The sequence below is a fragment of the Bos grunniens genome, chromosome 9 (genome assembly GCF_055505025.1).
Source record: "Bos grunniens cultivar Pamir isolate PY7600 chromosome 9, Bosgru_T2T1.0, whole genome shotgun sequence".
Lineage (NCBI taxonomy): Eukaryota > Metazoa > Chordata > Mammalia > Artiodactyla > Bovidae > Bos > Bos grunniens.
This window is the reverse complement of record NC_141173.1, coordinates 39,897,450-39,919,094: the sequence shown is the minus strand read 5'-3', so window position 1 is coordinate 39,919,094 and position 21,645 is coordinate 39,897,450. Positions and strand designations below refer to the sequence as shown.

The window sequence follows — 21,645 nt, the reverse complement described above, 5'->3', positions numbered from 1 at the left end:
TTGAGAATCATCTTTTCCTACATTTGCCATCCTTGTATCCTCTGTTGACATTTCTGTTCACGTCTTTTGGCCATTTTTAATGGGGCTGTTTGCTTTCCTATTACTGAGTTTTAAGAGTTCTTTATATATTCTTGGAGACGGAAATGTCAACCCACTCCAGTATTCTTGCCTGGAGAGTCCCATGGACAGAGAAGCCTTGTGGGCTACAGTCCATGGGGTTGCAGAGTCGGACATGACTGAGTGACTAACACTTTATATATTCTAGATATAAGTATTTTATCAGATGTATAATTTGAAAATATTCTCTCCCAGTCTGTGTCTTACCTTTTCATTTTTCTAATATTACTTTTTATAGAAAGTTTTTAACTTTGACAAAATCAACTTGTTAGGCAGATTTTCTCATTGTTTTCTTCTAGAAGTCTGATAATTTTACATTTAAGTCTGTGACCCATTTTAATTTTTACCCAGGGTATGGAATGTGTCTGAGCTCTTTTATTTTTTTATTATCTGTTTGTCTGTTTTTTTATCTACTTTTGGTTGCCTTGGGTCTTCTTTGCTGTGCCAGCTTTCTCTAGTTGCAGTGAAGGAGGGCTACTCTTCATTGTGGTGCATGGGCTTCTCATTGCACAGGCTCTAGGGCGTGTGGGCTTCAGTAGCTGTGGCTCACAGGCCTAACTGCTCCGTGGTATGTGGAATCTTCCTGCACCAGGGATCAAACCTGTGTTCCCTGTACTGGAAGGTGGATTCCTATCCACTGTACCACCAGGGAAGTCCTGGGCTCTTATTTTTATTTTCTGGTATATGGATACCCAATGACTCCACTACCTAAGGAAAATTTCTAGATTTGGCAGTCTTTTTTAGTCCCAGGAGACTCAAACTGGGCTGAAATGTCTCAAAGTGGTTCCACTTCCTACTTTGGGCATGTCTCTTTGAAACCCTCCCTCCCTCTGTGGAGGATTCCAACCTGTCCAGCAGGTCCTGAATTGCTGCTTTTAGTTACCTCACCTAGTAAGGCAGCCTCAATGGAGGCAGCCAGGATTAGCAAAACCTCTCAGGGCAAAGGCTGTTTTCAGCACTCTGTTTCCTCTTTTGGCCAGTATTTCTTTATTGTTTGTAATCTTTGTGATACATTTAAGATTAAAAACACCAAAAAACAAAAAAACCTTACCTAGCTCTTAAATTAGTTTTTATGAGAAGGTTGATCCTATTAACCTCATCATTCCAAGGAAAAAAATCCTCCCTGGTTACTTTTCAGAGCACAGCTTGGGTATGGCCGAAGAAGTGCAAGGAGTTAAGCCAAAAAAGAACAGCGGGTAAACAACAAGAGAAAAAAATGCGAACTTTTGGTTTTAAAAGTTTGGCAATGAAAGAAAAGGAAAAAATCATAACAGAAAGGACCATAGAATTGCAGGACAAATGCTGGTTTTATTTTATCTTAAGTAGAAGAGAAAGAATTCAGCCAGAATAAAATGTAAAAGATGCTAGAGTATTTTAACCAGAAATTCTATTCCTAGGTATATGCCCAAGAGAAATGAAAACATATGGCTATATGAATATTTGTACATGAATGTTCATAGCAACATTGTTCATAATAGCCAAAAGAAGGAAACCCAGACATCTGTCATTGATGAATCAGTAAATGATGTAGTATATTCACACAACAGAGTATTAGCTGGCCATAAAAAGGAATGAAATACTGATACATGCTATGACATGGATGAACTCTGAAAACATTAGGCTAAGTGAAACAAACATATGATTCCATTTAAATGAGATGTGCAGCATGGGCAGACATAGAGACAGAAGGGAGATCAACCGTTGCTAAGAGGTGAAGGCATGGGAGGACTGCGGGAGACTGTTACAAGACTACGGGGCTTCTTTAGAGGTGCTGAAAAATGTTCTATATTTGACTCTGGTGATGGATGCACAACTCTGAATATATTAAAAACCAGAGCTGTCCATTTTAAATGAGAGAATTGTAAGGAATAAAGGTGTTACCAAAAAAAATTGAGATTCTTTTCCTGATAAACTATAAGATATTTTTGCATATTTCTTTCTATTCCTTATCCACTCAGCACTTACTTTTAAGTACATATTATTTTATAAATCATCAATTACATAATACTTGTTTAAAGCTTTAATTTGAACTTGTGAAATTAACCTTACTTTTCCTCCTTGCTTTTCGGAACTTGACAGCAGCCAGATTTATTAAATTCATTCCATACAGATTGTAGTCAATGAAGAGCTGTAGGAGGTAGGGAATATGCGCTTCATGAGGCTGATAAAATTTATTCATTATGGCTCCACTTTGCAAAAGTTCACATATCCTAAGTTAGAAGAAAAAGTTATACCATAAAATTATGTTTCCTAAAATGTTAAGTGAAATAATGGTTATACAAATATAGAGAACAAACATATTACTCTACAACACAAAATTTTCATTTCAGTTTTACTCAAAATTTATTTTTTTTGGCAACTGAAAGTTTAAATCAAGTTTTAAAGTAAGCTGCAAGCTCTGAAAGAAAATGAGAAAAAATGTCTTAAATGAATATTTTGACTTCTAAAACCAATTTAATGCTAACTATACTGAAAAAGCTAACATGTCCGAAAAAAGGCTGTTTAAAAAATCCAGGAAAAAATTTTGAAAAGATTATACAACAATTCTAAAAGAGGACATATGATTCAATCAACCACACAGAGATGTTACCACTTTTGTTATTTTTCTTCTCTGAGTAATTTGTCCTTCATATTGGGGGGGTACAAACAATAGGCAATTATAAATAACGTAAAGTACTATGCGGGGGAAGTATATAAAACATCTAGAAGGGACAATAAACAGACTGTAGTTTCTGCATAGCCTTCTTGGAGAGACGTCTCTAAGCAGAACAATGAACTAGAAATACTTTTTCTCAGACGAGAAGGAGCATTTCATCCAAATAAAACTGAGTATGTCAAGGGTCACAAGAAAACGTGGTTATTTGGGAACTAAAACCACTGAGTGAGGCTTAGTGACAGAGGCTATGGTGGTGGTGGTGGGAGAGTAGAGAGGTAATGAGAAGTCAGATCACGCAGAGCCTACTAACGTATTTGAAGAGGTGGTAGAATTTACCTGTCAAGTGAAGAGAACAGGAAAACTGAAATGACCAGGTTAGCTAAAGAAAGAAAAACACTAGAGACAGAGAGTGAGAGGGTACTGTGGAAAAACTAAGATGATGGCAGCTTTAACAAGGATCAAGGAAATGTATTGATTCAGGAAGCATATGAGGAATAAAATGGTCAGGCCTTGATGACTGACTAGATGCGGGGGGTGAGATAGAATATACGTTGAGGATAATGCCTAGGTTAAGCAGCAAATTGGTGGTGCTGCATTTATTGAAACAGAACAGATTGGAAGAAAATAGGTTTATTTGTGGATTTTTATTTGGAGAAGGAACAAAGACAAACTTGGTTTTAGACAAACTGGAGTTGACTGGTTTTAGACAAACTGGAGGTATACTGGAATGTTCAGGTAAATATTAGAGATGAGGTTAAGGATAATTTTATTAATAGACGAGAGACAGCAAACATATTTTGAGGCACTGTGTATTAGGCACAACTGGTGTCTAAACTCAGGTGCTCTAAATGCTTAATCTCAAGTAATACTTACTACAAAACTATGGTAACTACTGTTATCTCCATTTTATAAACAGAGAAGTTGAGTCTTAGATCAAAAACTTACCCCAAATCACACAAACAAAAAATGGAAGAGCTAAAATTCAACTCCAATTTTTTCTGACTTAAGATCTCTTAACTATAGTGCTATTCTATTTATCCAGTAGATGGTGTGATACACTGATCAGGAGCTCTGAAGGAAAATTTAAGCTACTGATATATATTTGGAAGCCAAATACTTATAGATTAAAACAAAAACGATGGAAGTTTGTAAGACCGTAAAGTGAGGGGAACACATATAGAGAAAAAGATAAATGCCCAAGACAAAAGTCCAAGGACCAACCACACATATGTTAAAAGAGGAACCAACAAAATGGCATAAATATGAATGACCAGACAGGTATGAGGAAAACTAGAAAAATGTTTACATCAAAGCAACCTTATTTTAAGGTAGTGTAAGCACTGATGGACATGAGGTCAAAAGGTAAGAGGTGTTAATTGGATTTAACAACACTGAGGTCGTTAATTAAGGAAAGCAATTTGAGTGGAACCCCTGAATTGGAGAGCAGAATTGGAATTAAGTTAAAGAGCAAACGGGAGATAAGATACTGGACACACAAAGTATAGCTAAATTCTTCCAGGAGAATAGCTGTGAGCATAAATGTCTTTGAGTATGAATGTGTGTATGTGTAAAATTAAGTCTTATTGTTGTTTAAATGGTGTGGAAAGGGAGAGGGGATAACTGATAGATGAAAGGAAAGGCTCAAAGGGAGTGGATCGTGAGCTTTAAAGGTAGGGGTAAATCTCTCCTGCTCTAATAGGCAGTGAAAAGTAGAGAACAGCTGTGAATAGATTTTAAGAATCTCTGACAGAAATTTAAGAGAGTTGTATTCCAATGGTTCTCAAGTTTTTTAGCCCCAGGACTCCTTTTCATTCTTAAAAATTACTGCTAGCATCAAAAAGCTTTTATTTATGTGGTTCATATCCATTGATATTTACCAAATCAAGTTAAAACAGAAAATTTTAAGAGACTCATTTATTAATTTAAGAATAACAATAAACCCAAGCTATGTTAACATAAATAACATTGTTTTATTTTTTAAAAATCTATATTTTTCAAAACAAAAACAATTTAGTGAGAAAAAGGAATTATTTTACATCTTTGCAAATCTCTGTTTTAATAGAAGACAGCTGGATGCTCATGTCTGCTTCAGCTCAGAAATACTGTTGCATTGAAACATACAAAAAACCAGCCATACACAGATACATAATTGAAAACAGGAAAAGTACCTGAATAGCCTTTTCAGGTAAATGTTGATCTTTGTTATTATTACATGGACATGCAATGGGGGTGGTGGTTTCTTAAAGTTTAGCACCAATGCGGAAACCATATCAATGAACTTTTTGTACTCAGTTACATTAAAATCTATTGGTCTACCTAACACTTTATTTTAACTCATGCATAATCTTCTAATGTCTTGCCCTCGTCATTTGGAAAATACACATTCACTAAGTTATATAAATCTTCTAAATGGTAATATATTTCATTAAACAATATGGAAAAATGTTAGTATCATCACCTATCTCATTAGGAAGAAAAAGGTACTGAAAAGAGGTTAAGTAGAAACCTTTCACAGTAGAAAGCTCTCCCACAATGGCCTCACTCTCACACATTTCTCCTTGCTTTGAAACTAAAGAACAAATTTCTCTTGGTATTGAACATACGGTCTGGCTAACAAGGTACTACAATTATACAAGGCAGTCAATAATCCCTCTATCAACTTCTACAAACTCTCTAAATTTAAGGCAGAAAAGAATCAGTTAAGGGGTATAAAACAAGGTCCCTTACCCTTAAAATATCCTTCCTAGAGTCCAAGCTATGGATCTCTCTCTCTTTACTCATATATGTACATATGTATAATACATATCTTTAATAATGCTACAAACTATACAGGCCTTTCTTCTAGATTTTTCTTTTTATTATTAAAATTCTTGAGTGATAGGTGTTCACATTTTTATTTCACTTATCTTTTTACCTTTTCACCATTGCAGGATTGTAAAGATAGATCTTCATAAAGTGTCTTTCCTTCTCATGATAACCATAAAAAGGCCTGAAATACAAGAAATAGATATTTCAATTTATTTTCATCAGAGATGAAATAATGCAACTTATTGCCCTAATTGGACTCAGCTGGCCTAACTACTTACATTGAACATTATCAACCACCTCCCCCAAAAACACAAAACAAAAAACCTCCAAGACTTTTTAATTAAACCTACCACAATGTCATATTTCATGATACATGAAATCTTAATTCTTTTAAAACTACCACTTTATTTAAAAAACCTGGGGATAAAAAGGAATAGCAAACTATTTATACTTTAATTTCAACCATCATGGCTCCATTAAAAAGTGGCTCTACTCAGGCAATGCATGGGAAAGAGAGACCTTCCTTCTCACACTTTCCCCCATTTTTTTTCTGTCAGAAACTAAAGCTCTTTATCAACAAAATTCTTTAACTGACAAAGGATACAAATTGCATTTGTATCTCTTCTCCTTATTTGTCTCTATTAATTTGAACATCAAAATTAATTTTACAAGTTCACTAAGGAGAGACAATTTACCTGTTATATATATGTACATATGTGTGTGTGTATAAAACACACACCCAAATCAAATGAAACTGTGAAAACTGTGCAGACAGAATTTAAGAGATTGAAAAGATCATGGCCTTACTAATAACCTATTTATATTGAGGCTGGGTTCAATTCAGGGTATCAGTCAGCAGCAGTAGGCAAAGAGAGAAGCAAAAATCTGTATGATAGAAGGAGAAACAAGTCCTGCAAGAAGGAATAAGTTATCTATCATGTTATATTATTTCAGGAGGATCTGAAACTCTAAAACAGACTACCATTTTCAAAGATTATATAATCAGAAACAATATGTAAATAGGTCTGAATTTATAAGCAAAATAAAAAGTATTTGTCTGGAGTTTGTCTATAAGTAAGTAGTTGGTTGAATCTTTAGGTGGATAAACTCAGTTTCTTTTCATCAAAAAAAAAAATGTATTTTCCCCTTATGATGGGCACTAGCTAAGAGTCGGGCACGTCTAAGCGATTTCACTTTCACTTTTCACTTTCACTCATTGGAGAAGGCAATGGCAACCCACTCCAGTATTCTTGCCTGGAGAATCCCAGGGACAGAGGAGCCTAGTGGGCTGCTGTCTATGGGGTCCCACAGAGTCGGACACGACTGAAGCGACTTAGCAGCAGCAGACAGAACTTACCCTCATTAGAATACCATTTTCTCTCTGTCACGTCTGATAGTGTAGTAGGCCTCAAGTATAGAAGTAAGTTGGCAACACAGTCATTTGAGGCATATTTAAATAACTTTAAAAAAATAAGCTATTCTAAGCCTTTAGGTCAGAATCATCTGTACATTTTCTGTAAAGCAATTTCTACTAAAAAGAAAAAGTCCTAAAAGTTCTTTGTCTCATTCTTGCCACTCACTCCAATCTTATCTCATACCCATTCACCCTTTTCCCTCCAGCCATTCCAAACATTTCAACCCTTCTAACGATTCATTTTCAAGTAACTTGCCATTCCCTCTGCCTGGAAAGTTCTGCCCTGAACCATTGCATGGCTTACTTTCAATCTGCAGTCAGGCCTCTGCTTAAACTCACCTCCTCTGAAAGGCCTGCACTGACCCTCATTCCCTATCCCCGACCCTTTACCCCCTCTTCAAAAAAAAAAAATAATAACACCACTTCCTCTCCACCCCATTTTTGTTGCTATGAAGGGTGAAAGATACATTATATGAATGATCTCATTCTCTTTCACTGGCAAAATTCAAGACTTTATTCCTCCTGCTTTGGTATTTTTCATACACATAAATATAGCTCTTTGTCTAAAGATATAGGGGTTACACTTTTAGCCAGGTAAATGGAAATGAAGACACTTAAATCTGCACTGGTGTGACCCATGTTATCCTTGTTTTTGCTCAAGATTTTTAGGTTTTTACAGTTAGAACCTTATAAATTTCAATAGCTGAATACAAGACTATCAAATTTCTATAATTCTTTGTAAATCTAGGATTCTGCTTTTCTATGTATTCTGCCTCAAAATATAGCCTGGACATTCTATAAACTCAGTTTTCTGTTTCTTCTAGCCAAGAGAGTCTCTGTATAATTTAACCTGGAATCCTTACTTTCTACTGTTGACTTTACTTGATTTTGCCGAAACAATTTCTCAACCGGGAGACTCTCTGGAAGAAAGTAGAATGGAGCAGAGTCTAAGGTAAATATGTTTATACTTAAGTCTAAGGTAGATATGTTTATACTTAAAAAGTTGCACCTGATAATTGGAGTTAGTTTTTTAATATAATGATGAGAAGGAAAATGATAGTTTAAAAAACTTAATTTAGATGGACTAAGAATCTTTTTATAGACTATTTTCTAGACTCATGGTAGCTAAGTGGCAGGGAACCTCTGAAATGAGCCTAAGGTCATGGTCCTTCCTCTCTCTTAACCTAGCTTCAGGATAATGCACAGTCTAGGAAGACTGGAATTAAGTTTGTACAAATTTTAATTAGACAGCTAGATGCAACTTTGTCTACCTTAAATAAGTACGCAATACTGAAGGAGTAAAGGACTCAAGGAAGCTACAATGGACGGTACGGGAAAAGGGGAAAAGGGACCTATATAATTAAAAAAAACCAAAATATTAGAACAGGAGGAAAAAGAGAATGGCAGTCATAAATTAGACTAAATAGCTCACCTTTGCCTCCAGGTTTCTAGATTTCTATCAACTGCTCTTAAAAATATGGCTATGCTTTTAACAAATGCCCATCAAAAATACAAAAAGGTTGGTGACTCATTATTTGTTCCACTAGGTTGTTTGGAGATTCAACTTTGAAATGAGAATACGTATAGGAAAGTCCTCAGAAATCATTAAACATAAAAAATGTAGAACATAAAGCTGATGATTATCTTTAACCTAACTGTTGCTATCATAGGATGGGTGTGAACTTTCACATGATTCATTCATTCCATCAAATAGTTATTGAGCCTTCTCTACTAAGTGCTCAACACCATACAAGGTGTAAGGGATATAATGATGGACAGACAAACATGGTCTTTTTTCTCATGAAACTTACGTGCTGGTGTGAGAAAAGCATAAGAACTAATAAACAAAAAATTAAAATAACTGGAAACTACAGTAAGTACTCCCTGGAAAAGGAAATGGCAGCCCACTCCAGTGTTCTTGCCTGACCCCATGGGCAGAGAAGCCTGGAGGGCTACAGTCACGGGGTCACAAAAGAGTAGGATAGGACTTAGTGACTAAACAACAAGAACAACAGTGAAGTACAAAAGGAAACAAAGAATGGGCTAAAGATACAAAACAAAAACATCAACCTATTTTTAAGAAGGGAAGTCAGAAAACTTCTCTGGAGAGGTGAAGGATTTGAAGTTCTGGGGAAGGGCAGAGCACTCAAGGAAAGAAAACTGCGTGTGCAAGAGCTCAGTATATCAGAGAAACTGTAAGAAGTCCAGTGTTTCTGGATAGAATAGAAACAGGTGTCAGGCTAGGCAGATGTCAGGCGTCAGATCAGGCAGGCGTCAGATCACATAGGCTGTGGTTAGAAGCCTAAATTTTATTCTATAAACAATATGAAGACACTCAAGGATTTTAAATGATTTTAAAAGGACTCAATTTACATTATAAAAAGAGTACTTCTGTAGCTCTGAGGTGAGATAAGAACAGAAGAAAATTCAATTAAAAGGACACTGGTAGTCCAGAGGAAAACCTGGATTCAGGTGGACGTAGACAGATTTAAGATGGATTTCACAGAGATATATTCAACTCATATATTCCAGTATGAGCTCCAAACTTTCCTGCCAGCCTGCTCTATCTGCACCAACTCAAAGTTTCGTAGCCATCCTTGATTCTTCTCACAAACCTCATCCAATCAGAGAACAAATCTCGAGGATTCAACTCTCAGAATAGATCTAGAAGCTGACCAGTTCTCACTACTCCCCTGCTACTACCCATGTTCAAACGTTCATATTTTCTCACCCAGATTAATGAAACAGTCCTAATGTTCTCCCTATTCAACTCTTGTGCTCCTACAATCTAGTCTTTACACAGGCTAAAGTAAACCTTTCAAAGTTAGATCATGGCTGCTCAAAACCACGTAATAGCTCAGAATAGAAACCAAAGTCTTTAGAATAGCCTACTTCAATGGTTCTCAAACTTGAATACGCATCAGAATCAGCAGAAAGGCTCACAAATTTCTGACCCCACAACTAGAGTATATGATTCATCAGGTCTGGGATCAGAGCAAAGAATGTATTTTTACTAAGTTCTCAAGTGTGTTTGGCAACCCACTCCAGTACTCTTGCCTGGAAAAGCCCATAGATGGAGGAGCCTGGTCGGCTGCAGTCCATGGGGTAGCTACGAGTCGGACATGACTGAGCGACTTCCCTTTCACTTTTCACTTTCATGCATTGGAGAAGGAAATGGCAACCCACTCCAGTATTCTTGCCTGGAGAATCCCAGGGACGGGGGAGCCTGGTGGGTTGCTGTCTCTGGGGTCGCACAGAGTCAGACACGACTGAAGCGACTTAGCAGCAGTGGCAGCAAGTGTGTTAGTCTGAAGTCCTTCAAGAAGTTCCAAGTCAAAATGAGCAAGAAATTAGTGGAAACACCTGTGAAAGAGTATGAGGTAGCCCTCACGAAGGAGAAGGAAAGCCACCAGACTTAGATACAGGTCCTATCTAAGTGAAGGAGAGAGAGAGGGAAGATGAGTGGAAGTGTCTTCTATAGCAATGTGATTCTAGTGAAAGTTCAGAAAGGCTGCCTGAAGGTCCCCAAGTGTCTCCCACAAACAGGCCTGTCTTAGTATTCTTACAGTGCTTAGCCACTGGGTGGGAGAAGCCTGTGAAAAAATGGCTTCAGCTTACATAGGATGATAAATGGATTTCAGCGCAGTAGCTGGGGCCATTGTTCAATTATGTTCCTTGTATTTGGAGATCCGATAGTGCATTCTCATGGTGTCAAACCAGATAAAACTGATTATGGTGATCTACTGGCCAGCATGATCTCCATCCTCTTATATCTCGCTAATCTCATTTTGTCCACTCTCCTTTCCCTCTGCTCCAGCCACCTGGTCTCCATTTTGTCCCACCCCCAACCTTCAAGTCTTTGCTCAAATCTCATGTACCATGTCAATGACACCTTCCTTGATTACCCTATACAAAACTGCAGCCAGTCTACTTCTCTAACCCACACTAATGATCCTTCTTACCCTGTTCTACATATTTTATTGTATAGCACTATCTATCATGTAATAAATCAATAAATTTATTTCATGTTGTATTCATCGGTTATTTTCCATTGGTTTTGCATTACTACAATGTCACTTCCACAGGGACAAGGATCTTTGTTTTGTTCACCAGTATATCCCAAGCACCTAGAAGAGTGCCTGGCACATAAAAGGTGCTCAATAAATAGTTGATGAATGAATTACATGAATTTCTACATGAATGTAGAAATGATGAATTTCTACAGTTCTAGGAAGCAGAGAAATGGAAAAAGTTAAAAATCACTGTTAACCATTTATTTTTCATTGCAATAAAAATTGATTTTAAAAGCTTGTAGTATATATATAGTATATATAAAGAAATTTCATCCCAGTTCCATTAGATTAGAATTAAAGGAAAAATGAACAGAGTATATCTGGATTGGATATATTTTCTTTTAACTGGAATAACAATATAAATACAAAGAAATAGAAATTTAAAAAGATGTTATCATATACTTACATTCCTGATACTAATGACACCTTGAACACGTGCTGAGCAGTGGAAGATGGATTGCCTAAAGCCACATTAAGTGCTCTGTCGATACTGAATGCCATCTGAGACAGATAGCTTTCTGGCTGCTGTCCATAACCATCATATGGCACATAGAGGTAAGGAAAGATGCCATGCAGATGAAGACATGTCTTCTGACCTAAAATGTAACACATTGTAAAGTTTAGACTGGAGATGCATTTTAAAACCTTAACATTATAAAGCTCAGAATACAAGTCATTTAAATGGTCTAATGACAGCCCAGCTTATCTGAGGGAAGGGCTGAAGAAACTAACCCATAGTTAAAGCCACCTGTATTGACTATATCTTGCAACAGAACATTTAGAAGTGTTTTATAAATATAAGCATTAGAGAATGATTTAAATAGTAGTTTTGGTGATAATATGTTGGAATACTTCATCTTCACAATCTAACTACTTTTATGTACTTCACCAAACTGCCCTGTAATACCACATAACACAGTGTTATGAAGCATACAAAAATTTAGTGAAAGTTTACTAAATAAATCAGTTAATGTCTATCTTCACATTCCAGTGGGCGGAATTTTGCTATGGAGAGGAGGTAGTTGGGAAGGGCAAAAATGAAATTCTACTGTTAAGGGAAAAAAATCAAAACAGACAAAAACAAAAGACAATCCCTACATATCAATTGTCTGTAATGGACTTCTGGATATCTAAATTGCACATTTGGTGAAGTGGGACAGGGAAGACACAATGAGGGGAAAAAACAAGCATGCACATTTTCCAGGAAGTCATCACATTAGGCAAGGTGCAGAAAGGGTAAATGGTGCTGATCTGCCAACAGACAATCCCATACAGCCATGACAACCTGAGTGAGAACCCACTAAAGAAAGTGCTACAGAAACAGTAATGTGTCCACAGCAAGGTTAAGTAACAAAAGCAGATGCACTATTACTCTCACGAAACTGGCAGGGCTGTATAAAAGCGGTTCCTGTCCTCAGAACATTGTCCCTCGTTCCCCTTGGGCATGTGCCATTTGTCTGATACAAACACAGAGGAAAACAGCAGTGACAGAAGAACACACCCATTTTCTCATTCTGTCACTATCATTGCACTGCCCTGCCAACACCCTCCTAAGGCTTCTCCCCAACCTCTCATCCCACTCTTGTTTCCTGGCTTTTTCTTTCTTCAGAAAAGTTTTTGTTTGATCACTATTTCCTATTTATAATTTAGAGTGATTTACATAAAACAAATACATAAAAAAGAGTTTCATGTTCTGTTGATATTTTGTATTTATACTTTTTCTAGTGAATAATATCAGCTTGTCTTATTTTTAAGGGACAGCTGTAACAGAATTAACAAATAAATCTGGAATAGTTATAAAGTGTAACAAAACTGCAACAGTCACATAATGGAATAAGATCTATGCCCTCCTCAGTACAGTATTCAGATTTGAGCTACTAACTTTGACATTTTCGAAGAATTATAAATTCTGTTGCTGTTAGACCAATTTCAGTTTCTAATTTTATGTTACATAATTTCAAAGAAATAAAAAAAACTCTTTCATTTAAAAGCAAATTCTTTATTCTGTTTCATTCTAAATACAACACAATCAAAGTGAAAGTGAAGTCACTCAGTCATGTCTGACTCTTTGTGACCCCACGGTCTATAGCCTACCAGGCTTCTCCGTCCATGGAATTTTCCAAGCAAGAATACTGGAGTGGGCTGCCATTTCCTTCTCCAGGGGATCTTCCTGACCCAGGGATCAAACCCGGATCTCCTAGCATTGCAGACAAGTCTTAACTGTCTGAGTCACCATGCAGCATGATATTATTTTCTAAATATTGCAGCTTTTAATTCTTTAAATAGAAAAAAACTCATTGAAATAATGAATGAGTCTTAAAAAATATATTTATCAATTTACTGATGATCTATTTTAATGTTTTTTGAACATCTCATGAAAAAAGGTTATAACCATTATAACTTCTGGATATAAACCACAGTTTGGTTAAAAGTAACTGACATGCTAAACCACCGAGTGCTCCAGGGAGGTGAGGAGACAGAACTGCATTCCCTTTTTAAGTTGACAAATAAAATCTAAGACCAGTGATTACAGAATTACTAGCATATTTTACAAGTAATACTGTTAAGCTTTAATTTTAATCAATATCTTAATAATGGAAATTTAGATACATTTTATAAGAAATAATTATAAAATTTCATTTCTAAGTTTCCTCATAGGCAGGATGTTTACAAAGTTCATTTAAACATTTAAAATATCCTCTTTTCATATCTCCTGTGGAGTAGGGGCCAGAGAAATGATCTTTCTATTTATAGGTTTTGGAACTATAAAAATCCATGGTGTATGATTTAGGTAAAAAACAGAAATGATCTATTCAGTAGGCAGTGGACATCAAGTGCTTTACATGCATTTGTTTCTAAAACTTAGAACAACCTTGCCAGTGCCACAAAGGTTAACTTTAGTAAAATAACATACCTATTAGGTAACTGAATCAAGATTTAAAATCAGATCAACAAAATTTAAAACCAATGCTCTTTCCATTTAACCATTCTGGTTCAATATTTTTTTTTTTTAATTAATAACTGGCTTCCTTAATTCTTAATTCCTCAGTTTTTATTTTGTTCTATTAACACCTGTTTCTTTATCTGACTCTCCCATCTGACTGCAAACTCTCTGGGACCTGATGCTGTGTTTCAATGATCATAAAACCCCCAGGATCCAACACAAAACATATGTGTTTAATAGACATTTATTAAATGAATGCAAGAGCTTCCAGCAAAACAGAATAGTTGCTTAAGGAGAAGGAATGGTGTGAAAGCCTAGAACATCTGAAAAAACATATCTGTGAAAACAGAGGGACTCAGATACAACTAAGGCACCACCACCCTGAAGGATCCTAAGTCCCACTCAAAGCTGTAGTCACTACATCAAAACAGATGCACCTCCGTCTAGCTCTACAGCAGCGAGAGATGGCTCAGTGCTTTACTTACCACCCCTTCTCAAGAAGAATCTCCTGAAGAGCAACCACAGCATAAGGAATTCTTGGCAGAGCTGTAACAGCTCTAATACAGAATAAGTGTCACAGAAACAAGAGAAAATAAGACTCAAAAGTTAAAACAAAGAGAAATGTGTAAAAATGAATGAGTCAATGTCTTTTTGGCAACAGTATGTCTTTTATTACTGCAAAATTTGTAGCTCTGCTGTAGCACTGCTTGATATTGACAAGATACAGACTTTTTATTTATTTCCTTCCATTAGCTCTATCCCACACAAATGTGTGGGACCATATAGAGGAACAGCCCCTCAGATAAACTCATCTGCCCTCACTCCCCTAAGGGTTAGACTCAGCTGTGAGGGAACACCCTAAAACCAGTGGTGTGAGCATTAGTGGCTTCTCCCTCATAGAAGCAGCCCAAGTAGCTGGTACTACAGACTCAGGTTTTTTCAACATCTCTTTAGTGGCCTAGTTAAGAGGAAGATTCTACTTCAGCCTCGAGGCATTTCTACTATACTCCAAAGACTTCCACACAAGATTCTCTTAATAATGTCTTTCTCAAATTAACAAAAGCTATGCTGCTTCAAAACCTTACTAAATGATTTGGGATTCTGGATATTAGCTATTTCCAGGTAACCTGGATCCAAAGAAAGAAAATATCCCTACTTTCTGAATGTTCCCTATTATTGTTATGTGAAACTGAATTAAAGCAACAAATTCAGTAGGAACAAGGACTTGTCATTGGGAGAATAAGCCTATGTAAACAGGTTTCAAAAAATTTTCCACTGAACCTGTCACGGCATAACTTCTCACTTTTAAAGATACTATAGCAAAACTTTGTGGAATTGGCTGTTTTCCAATTATGTGAGAAGGGATTTTATAACTCAGGTAGGTGCTTCTGTAACAGCCAGTGTTTGGTGCTCTAAATCTAATCTCTCACAGAACTTAAAACTTCACTAAACATTAAGCCCTCTGTATTCCAATATTTCTTTTATTGTTCTCTCACATTTTCTTCTATATTTTAAGAGCCTAGATTTGGGATCTGAATTAACTGTGCTTCTAAAATCGTGTTAGTCTATCTGTAACAAAATGACTTCTGGGTTTGTAGATCCATTTTCAATAATAGAAAGACTAATGTGTCATTCCTCTTATTTGGGGGTCTGAAAATTTTTTTTTCTGTTAAGTGGGATACAGTACATATTTTAGGTTTTATGGGCTACACTGTCTCTGCTATAACTATGGAACTCCTGTTATCGTAGCCTGAAAGCAGTCACAGACAGTACTTAAATAAACGGCCATGGCTGTGTTGCAATAAAATTTCATTTACAACAGCGGACAAGCAGGATTTTGTCCATGGATAGTAATCCTTGCTCTGATTAGACTTCCCTGTCAACCAGAACAGGAAAATTTAACCGCCTCTTTTTTCCTTTTTTTTCAAAACAAGCTGACTGGTAATCACAATCAAAACCATGCTGGCTTAAGAGTATCTTAGGAGACTGATTAAGAAAAGCTCATTTTGAAATTTGCAAACCCCATCTCCCAAATCTCAATCTATACAAAATTTTAAATGAAACTCTATAGAGCTATGAAACAAACAAACAAACAAACAAAAAACTTGTTTATGTGAACAGAAAAATTTGTATTTATGAAATTTCTCTTATTTTCTTCTTCATGAAACATCTCTTAAGTTTTATATTACGATCATTCAATGTTTCCCTCCAGTCTTTCTTTGCCTCCATCACTCCATCTTTCTTTTCCTAGCCCCACAAAAACCACAAAATGAACCAAACAAAACTCCTAACAGTCACAGTTTAAAAGCAAGTGTTATATCACTTATTCTCATGAAAAAAAGCAGTCTTAAGGATATACTCTTAGCCTTAGAAATATTTTCCAGGATTTATGCTAAGGAAAAAAGTTAAGAATAAGATTTAGATATTAAGATGTTAAGACAGTATAATAATTGTAAAAAATGAAGATAATAAACATCTTCAAATAGGAGATTAAGTAATTATGGTTTATATGTATCACAGAACATATCTATGGCTCTCATACCAAATCCTGCTTGCCACCTGTTTTTGTAAGTAAAATTTTATTGGAATACACCACACCCATTTGGAATGGTCTGTTACAAATATAGGAGGAGCTGAATAATTATGACAAAGACCTTCTAGCCCTTAAAGCTTCAAATATATACTATGTGGTATAAAGTTTGCTAGCCTCAGTAATAGATGGTATTGATGTATTTCCTAGCAAAGAGAGATGCTTATGATATATCTATTTCTGGTGATATTCAGATTTATTTCAATTGTGAAACTATATATATTAAATCAGATAATGGATGATTTCATTTTTTTTCTTGTTGCTTATAAATAGTTTCTAAATATTATACAATTTGTGTAAAAGACAGGCAGGAAGGAAGAAGTCACCTACTTCTCAATGACCCAGAAATTAAAAACAAAATAATATAAAAATAAGTATAATCACGAACTTTATTATGGGCATATATATATATATAACTTCCTATTGAATAGTTTCTCTTCACTTTCTCCTTTCATTTCTAAATAATGCTTTGGGGTTTCATATATATATTCATGGCAATGTATTTTTAAACTAACGCATAAAGGACTTCATTTAGAATCACTGGCTTTAAGTTAGTAATGCTGCATTACTAGCAGAGCTATATCCTTCAAACACCAGATGTTTCAAAGGGCTGTTTTACTTATAACATTTGCTGAATATATCTTTGTATTCTCAGTGCTCAAGATGGTTGGTTCCATCATTCGTGTATGTAGGCATAAATTTGCTATTCATCAAATAATTTGTGGAAGCCAATTGTTAAGTGCTAGGCCACAGGCTGCTCATAACCACAGTCTCTGATCTCATGGACCTGGCATTCTACTTGGAGATAAAGATGAGTAAACAGGCAATTATAGTATGGTAATTCTATATCTAGAGGTATGTAATACAGTTTGTAAGAATACAGGAAGGTTTCCCTGACGAAGCAACAAAAAGCAAAGGAGAAAGAATAGTGTGGTATGTAACTGAAAGTGAATAGGAGCATGACATTGTCCAGAATCAGGAAAAAGGACGGAGCAAGAAATGCAACGAAGAGAAGGGCAAAGTGTGTGTGTGTGTGTGTGTGTGTGTGTGTGTGTGTGTGTGTGTGTGTGTGTGTGTGTGTACACGTACATGCGCGCGTGTGTAGACTCTGTGACTTCTGTGGATTTGCATTTTATAATTTCCTTGTGGACACACTGTGAAGAAGGTCGGGACAGAATGGGACTATAACGGGAAGATCTGTTTAGGAGTCTACGGGAGTACTTCAGGCAAGAGATGTCAGTAGAGATGAAGAAAATTGAGTTCAAGAAGATTTAGGGCACAGAACTGAAAAGTAACTGACTCTAATATATGGAGGAAGGGTAAAAAAGAAAGAATAAAAAACGACCCACATTTTTGGTTTAGGCAACTAGAAACTGAGAAAGAAATAAAAATTGATTTATATTTTGAACTTAAGAAATTTTATGTGTCTATAGAAATTCCAAAGATTTACATTAAGCACAATTAGATACAGATGTGGAATTTAAGACAAAGATCTGGGCCACAGAAGACGACAGACTTGAGAGTCTGAGCAACAATCAGGTAAGAGTGCTCAGGGGCAATAAGACAGACAATAGAAGGGGTGTAGGCCAGAAACTTGAGGAATACTAACATTTAAGGGAGAAATAGAGGATTTTGATTTATGTGGGATGTGAGAGAATCAGTCCCTGAAAAGAAAAGAGCAGTAACAGTCAGTGAATAATTGAGAACGTAAGTATGTTAGCAGGCTTCCAGGTGGCTCAGTGGTAAAGAATCATCCTGCCATGCAGGAGATGCAGGTTCAATCCCTGAGTCAGGAAGATCCCGTGGAGAAGGAAATGGCAACCCACTTCAGTATTCTTGCCTGGGAAATCCCATGGACAGAGCAGCCTGGTGGGCTACAGTCCATGGTGTCACAAAAGAGTCGGACACAACTTAGTGATTAAACAACAATAAAGTATGTTAGCCATGGAACCAGAGTTCCAAGGGTCCAGTAGAAACATATAAGAGAAAAACAAGCAAAGAGAAGCTGCATAAGAGACTGGAAACAGAATGCTAATAAAAATACATAGCAACGGGAAGAAGTACATTCAGAACGGCAGAGGAAGTAATTATTCAAGAAGATATATGCACCCCAATATTCACAGCAGCATTTTTTATAATTTCCAAGATATGGAAGTAACCTAAGTGTTCATCAGCAGATGCACGGATAAAGAAGCTGTGTACATATGTATACACACACACACACACCCCCCAGAATACTACTTTGCCACAAAAAAAGAATGAAATTTTGCCATATGTAACAACATGGATGGATTTGGACGGTATTATGCTAAGTGATACTTATGCTGTGCAGCGCTGGAGTGGTGAGCCGCTGAGAGGAGATACCCCACGTGCAAGGTCAGGAGCACTGGCTGTGAGGAGATACCCCACATCCAAGGTAAGGAGCAGCAGCTGCACTTTCCTGGAGCAGCTGTGAAGAGATACCCCACCTCCAAGGTAAGAGAAACCCCAGTAAGACAGTAGGCACTGAGAGAGGGCATCAGAGGGCAGACAGACTGAAACCACAATCACAGACAACAGGCCAATCTGATCACATGGACCATGGCCTTGTCTAACTCAGTGAAACTAGGCCATGCCGTGTGGGGCCACCCAAGATGGACGGGTCATGGTGGAGAGACCTGACAGAATGTGGTCCCCTAGAGAAGGGAATGGCAAACCACTTCAGTATTCTTGCCTTGAGAACCCCAAGAACAGTATGAAAAGGCAAAATTATAGGATACTGAAAGAGGAACTCCCCAGGTCAGTAAGGGCCCAATATGCTACTGGAGATCAGTAGAGAAATAACTCCAGAAAGAATGAAGGGACGGAGCCAAAGCAAAAACAAAACCCAGTTGTGGATGTGACTGATAACAGAAGTAACATCCAATGCTGTAAAGAGCAATACCGCATAGGAACCTGGAATGTTAGGTCCATGAAACAAGGCAAATTGGAAATGGTCAAACAGATGGTGGCAAGAGTGAACATCAACATTCTAGGAATCAGTGAACTAAAATGGACAGGAATGGGTGAATTTAACTCAGATGACCATTATATCTACTACTGTGGGCAGGAATCCCTTAGAAGAAATGGAGTAGCCATCATGGTCAACAAGAGTCCAAAATGCAGTACTTGGATGCAGTCTTAAAAGCGAGAGAATTATCTCTGTTCATTTCCAAGGCAAACCATTCAATATCAAGGTAATCCAAGTCTATTCTCTGACCAGTAACGCTGAAGAAGCTGAAGTTGGACAGTTCTAAGAAGATCTACAAGACCTTGTAGAACTAACACCCAAAAAAATGTTTTTCATTATAGGGGAAGTCCTTTACATTATACGGGACTGGAATGCAAAAGTAGGAAGTCAAGAAACACCTGGAGTAACAGGCAAATTTGGCCTTGGAGTACAAAATGAAGCAGGGCAAAGGCTAACAGAGTTTTGCCAAGAGAACACAGTGGTCATAGCAAACACCCTCTTCCAACTACACAAGAGAAGACTCTACACATGGACATCACCAGATGGCCAACACCAAAATCATATTGAGTATATTCTTTGCAGCCAAAGAAGCTCTATAAGGTCAGCACAAACAAGACCGGGAGCTGATTGTGGCTCAGATCATGAACTCCTTATTGCCAAATTCAGACTCAAATTGAAGAAAGTGGGCAAAACCACTAGACCATTCATGTATGACCTAAATCAAATCCCTTATGATTATGCAGTGGAAGTGAGAAATAGATTTAAGGGACTAGATCTGATACACAGAGTGCCCGATGAACTATGGACGGAGGTTTGTGACACTGTACAGGAGACAGGGATCAAGACCATCCACGTGGAAAAGAAATGCAAAAAAGCAAAATGGCTGTCTGGGGAGGCCTTACAAATAGATGTGAAAAGAGAAGCAAAAAGCAAAGGAGAAAAGGAAAGATATAAGCATCTGAATGCAGAGTTCCAAAGAATAGCAAGGAGAGATAAGAAAGCGATCAATGCAAAGAAATAGAGAAAAACAACAGAATGGGAAAGACTAGAGATCTCTTCAAGAAAATTAGAGATACCAAGGGAACATTTCATGCAAAGATGGGCTTGATAAAGGACAGAAATGTTATGGACCTAACAGAAGCAGAAGATATTAAGAAGAGGGGGCAAGAATACACAGAAGAACTGTACAAAAAAGAGCTTCACGACCCAGATAATCACCTTGGTGTGACCACTCACCTAGAGCCAGACATCCTGGAATGTGAAGTCAAGTGGGCCTTAGGAAGCATCACTATGAACAAAGCTAGTGGAGGTGATGGAATTCTGATTGAGCTATTTCATATCCTAAAAGATGATGCTGTGAAAATGCTGCACTCAATATATCAGCAAATTTGGAAAACTCAGCAGTGGCCACAGGACTGAAAAAGGTCAGTTTTCATTCCAATTCCAAAGAAAGGCAATGCCAAACAATGCTCAAACTACCGCACAATTGCACTCATCTCACATGCTAGTAAAGTAATGCTCAAAATTCTCCAAGCCAGGTCTCAACAGTACGTGAACTGTGAACTTCCAGATGTTCAAGCTGGTTTTAGAAAAGGCAGAGGAACCAGAGATCAAATTGCCAACATCCGCTGGATCATCGAAAAAGCAAGAGTTCCAGAAAAACATCTATTTCTGCTTTATTGACTATGCCAAAGCCTTTGACTGTGTGGATCACAATAAACTGTGGAAAATTCTTCAAGAGATGGGAATACCAGACCACCTGACCTGCCTCCTGAGAAATCTGTATGCAGATCAAGAAGCAACAGTTAGAACTGGACCTGGAATAACAGACTGGTTCCAAATAGGAAAAGGAGTACGTCAAGGCTGTATATTGTCACCCTGCTTATTTAACTTCTATGCAGAGTACATCATGAGAAATGCTGAGCTGGAAGATGACAAGCTGGAATCAAGACTGCTGGGAGAAATATCAATAACTTCAGATATGCAGATGACACTACCCTTATGGCAGAAAGTGAAGAAGAACTAAAGAGCCTCTTGATGAAAGTCAAAGAGGA

The 21,645-nt window shown here is 37.1% G+C and overlaps 1 protein-coding gene across 17 annotated transcripts in view; it reads right to left on the bottom strand.

Annotated features, from left to right (window-relative positions):
• The window catches only part of REV3L (REV3 like, DNA directed polymerase zeta catalytic subunit), a 177,994-nt gene that overhangs the window by 104,738 nt on the left and 51,611 nt on the right, over positions 1–21,645 (bottom strand). For all 17 annotated transcript variants that reach the window (XR_015132838.1, XM_086317268.1, XM_086317275.1 and 14 more), the window contains 3 exons: positions 11,475–11,664; positions 5,688–5,762; positions 2,167–2,327 (listed from right to left, as the gene is read on the bottom strand). Coding sequence is in view for 16 of the 17 variants with exons in the window: in XM_086317262.1 (XP_086173388.1) it covers positions 2,167–2,327; positions 5,688–5,762; positions 11,475–11,664 (426 nt within the window). In the remaining variant the exon portion in view is untranslated. The remainder of the gene's footprint in view (positions 1–2,166; positions 2,328–5,687; positions 5,763–11,474; positions 11,665–21,645) is intronic.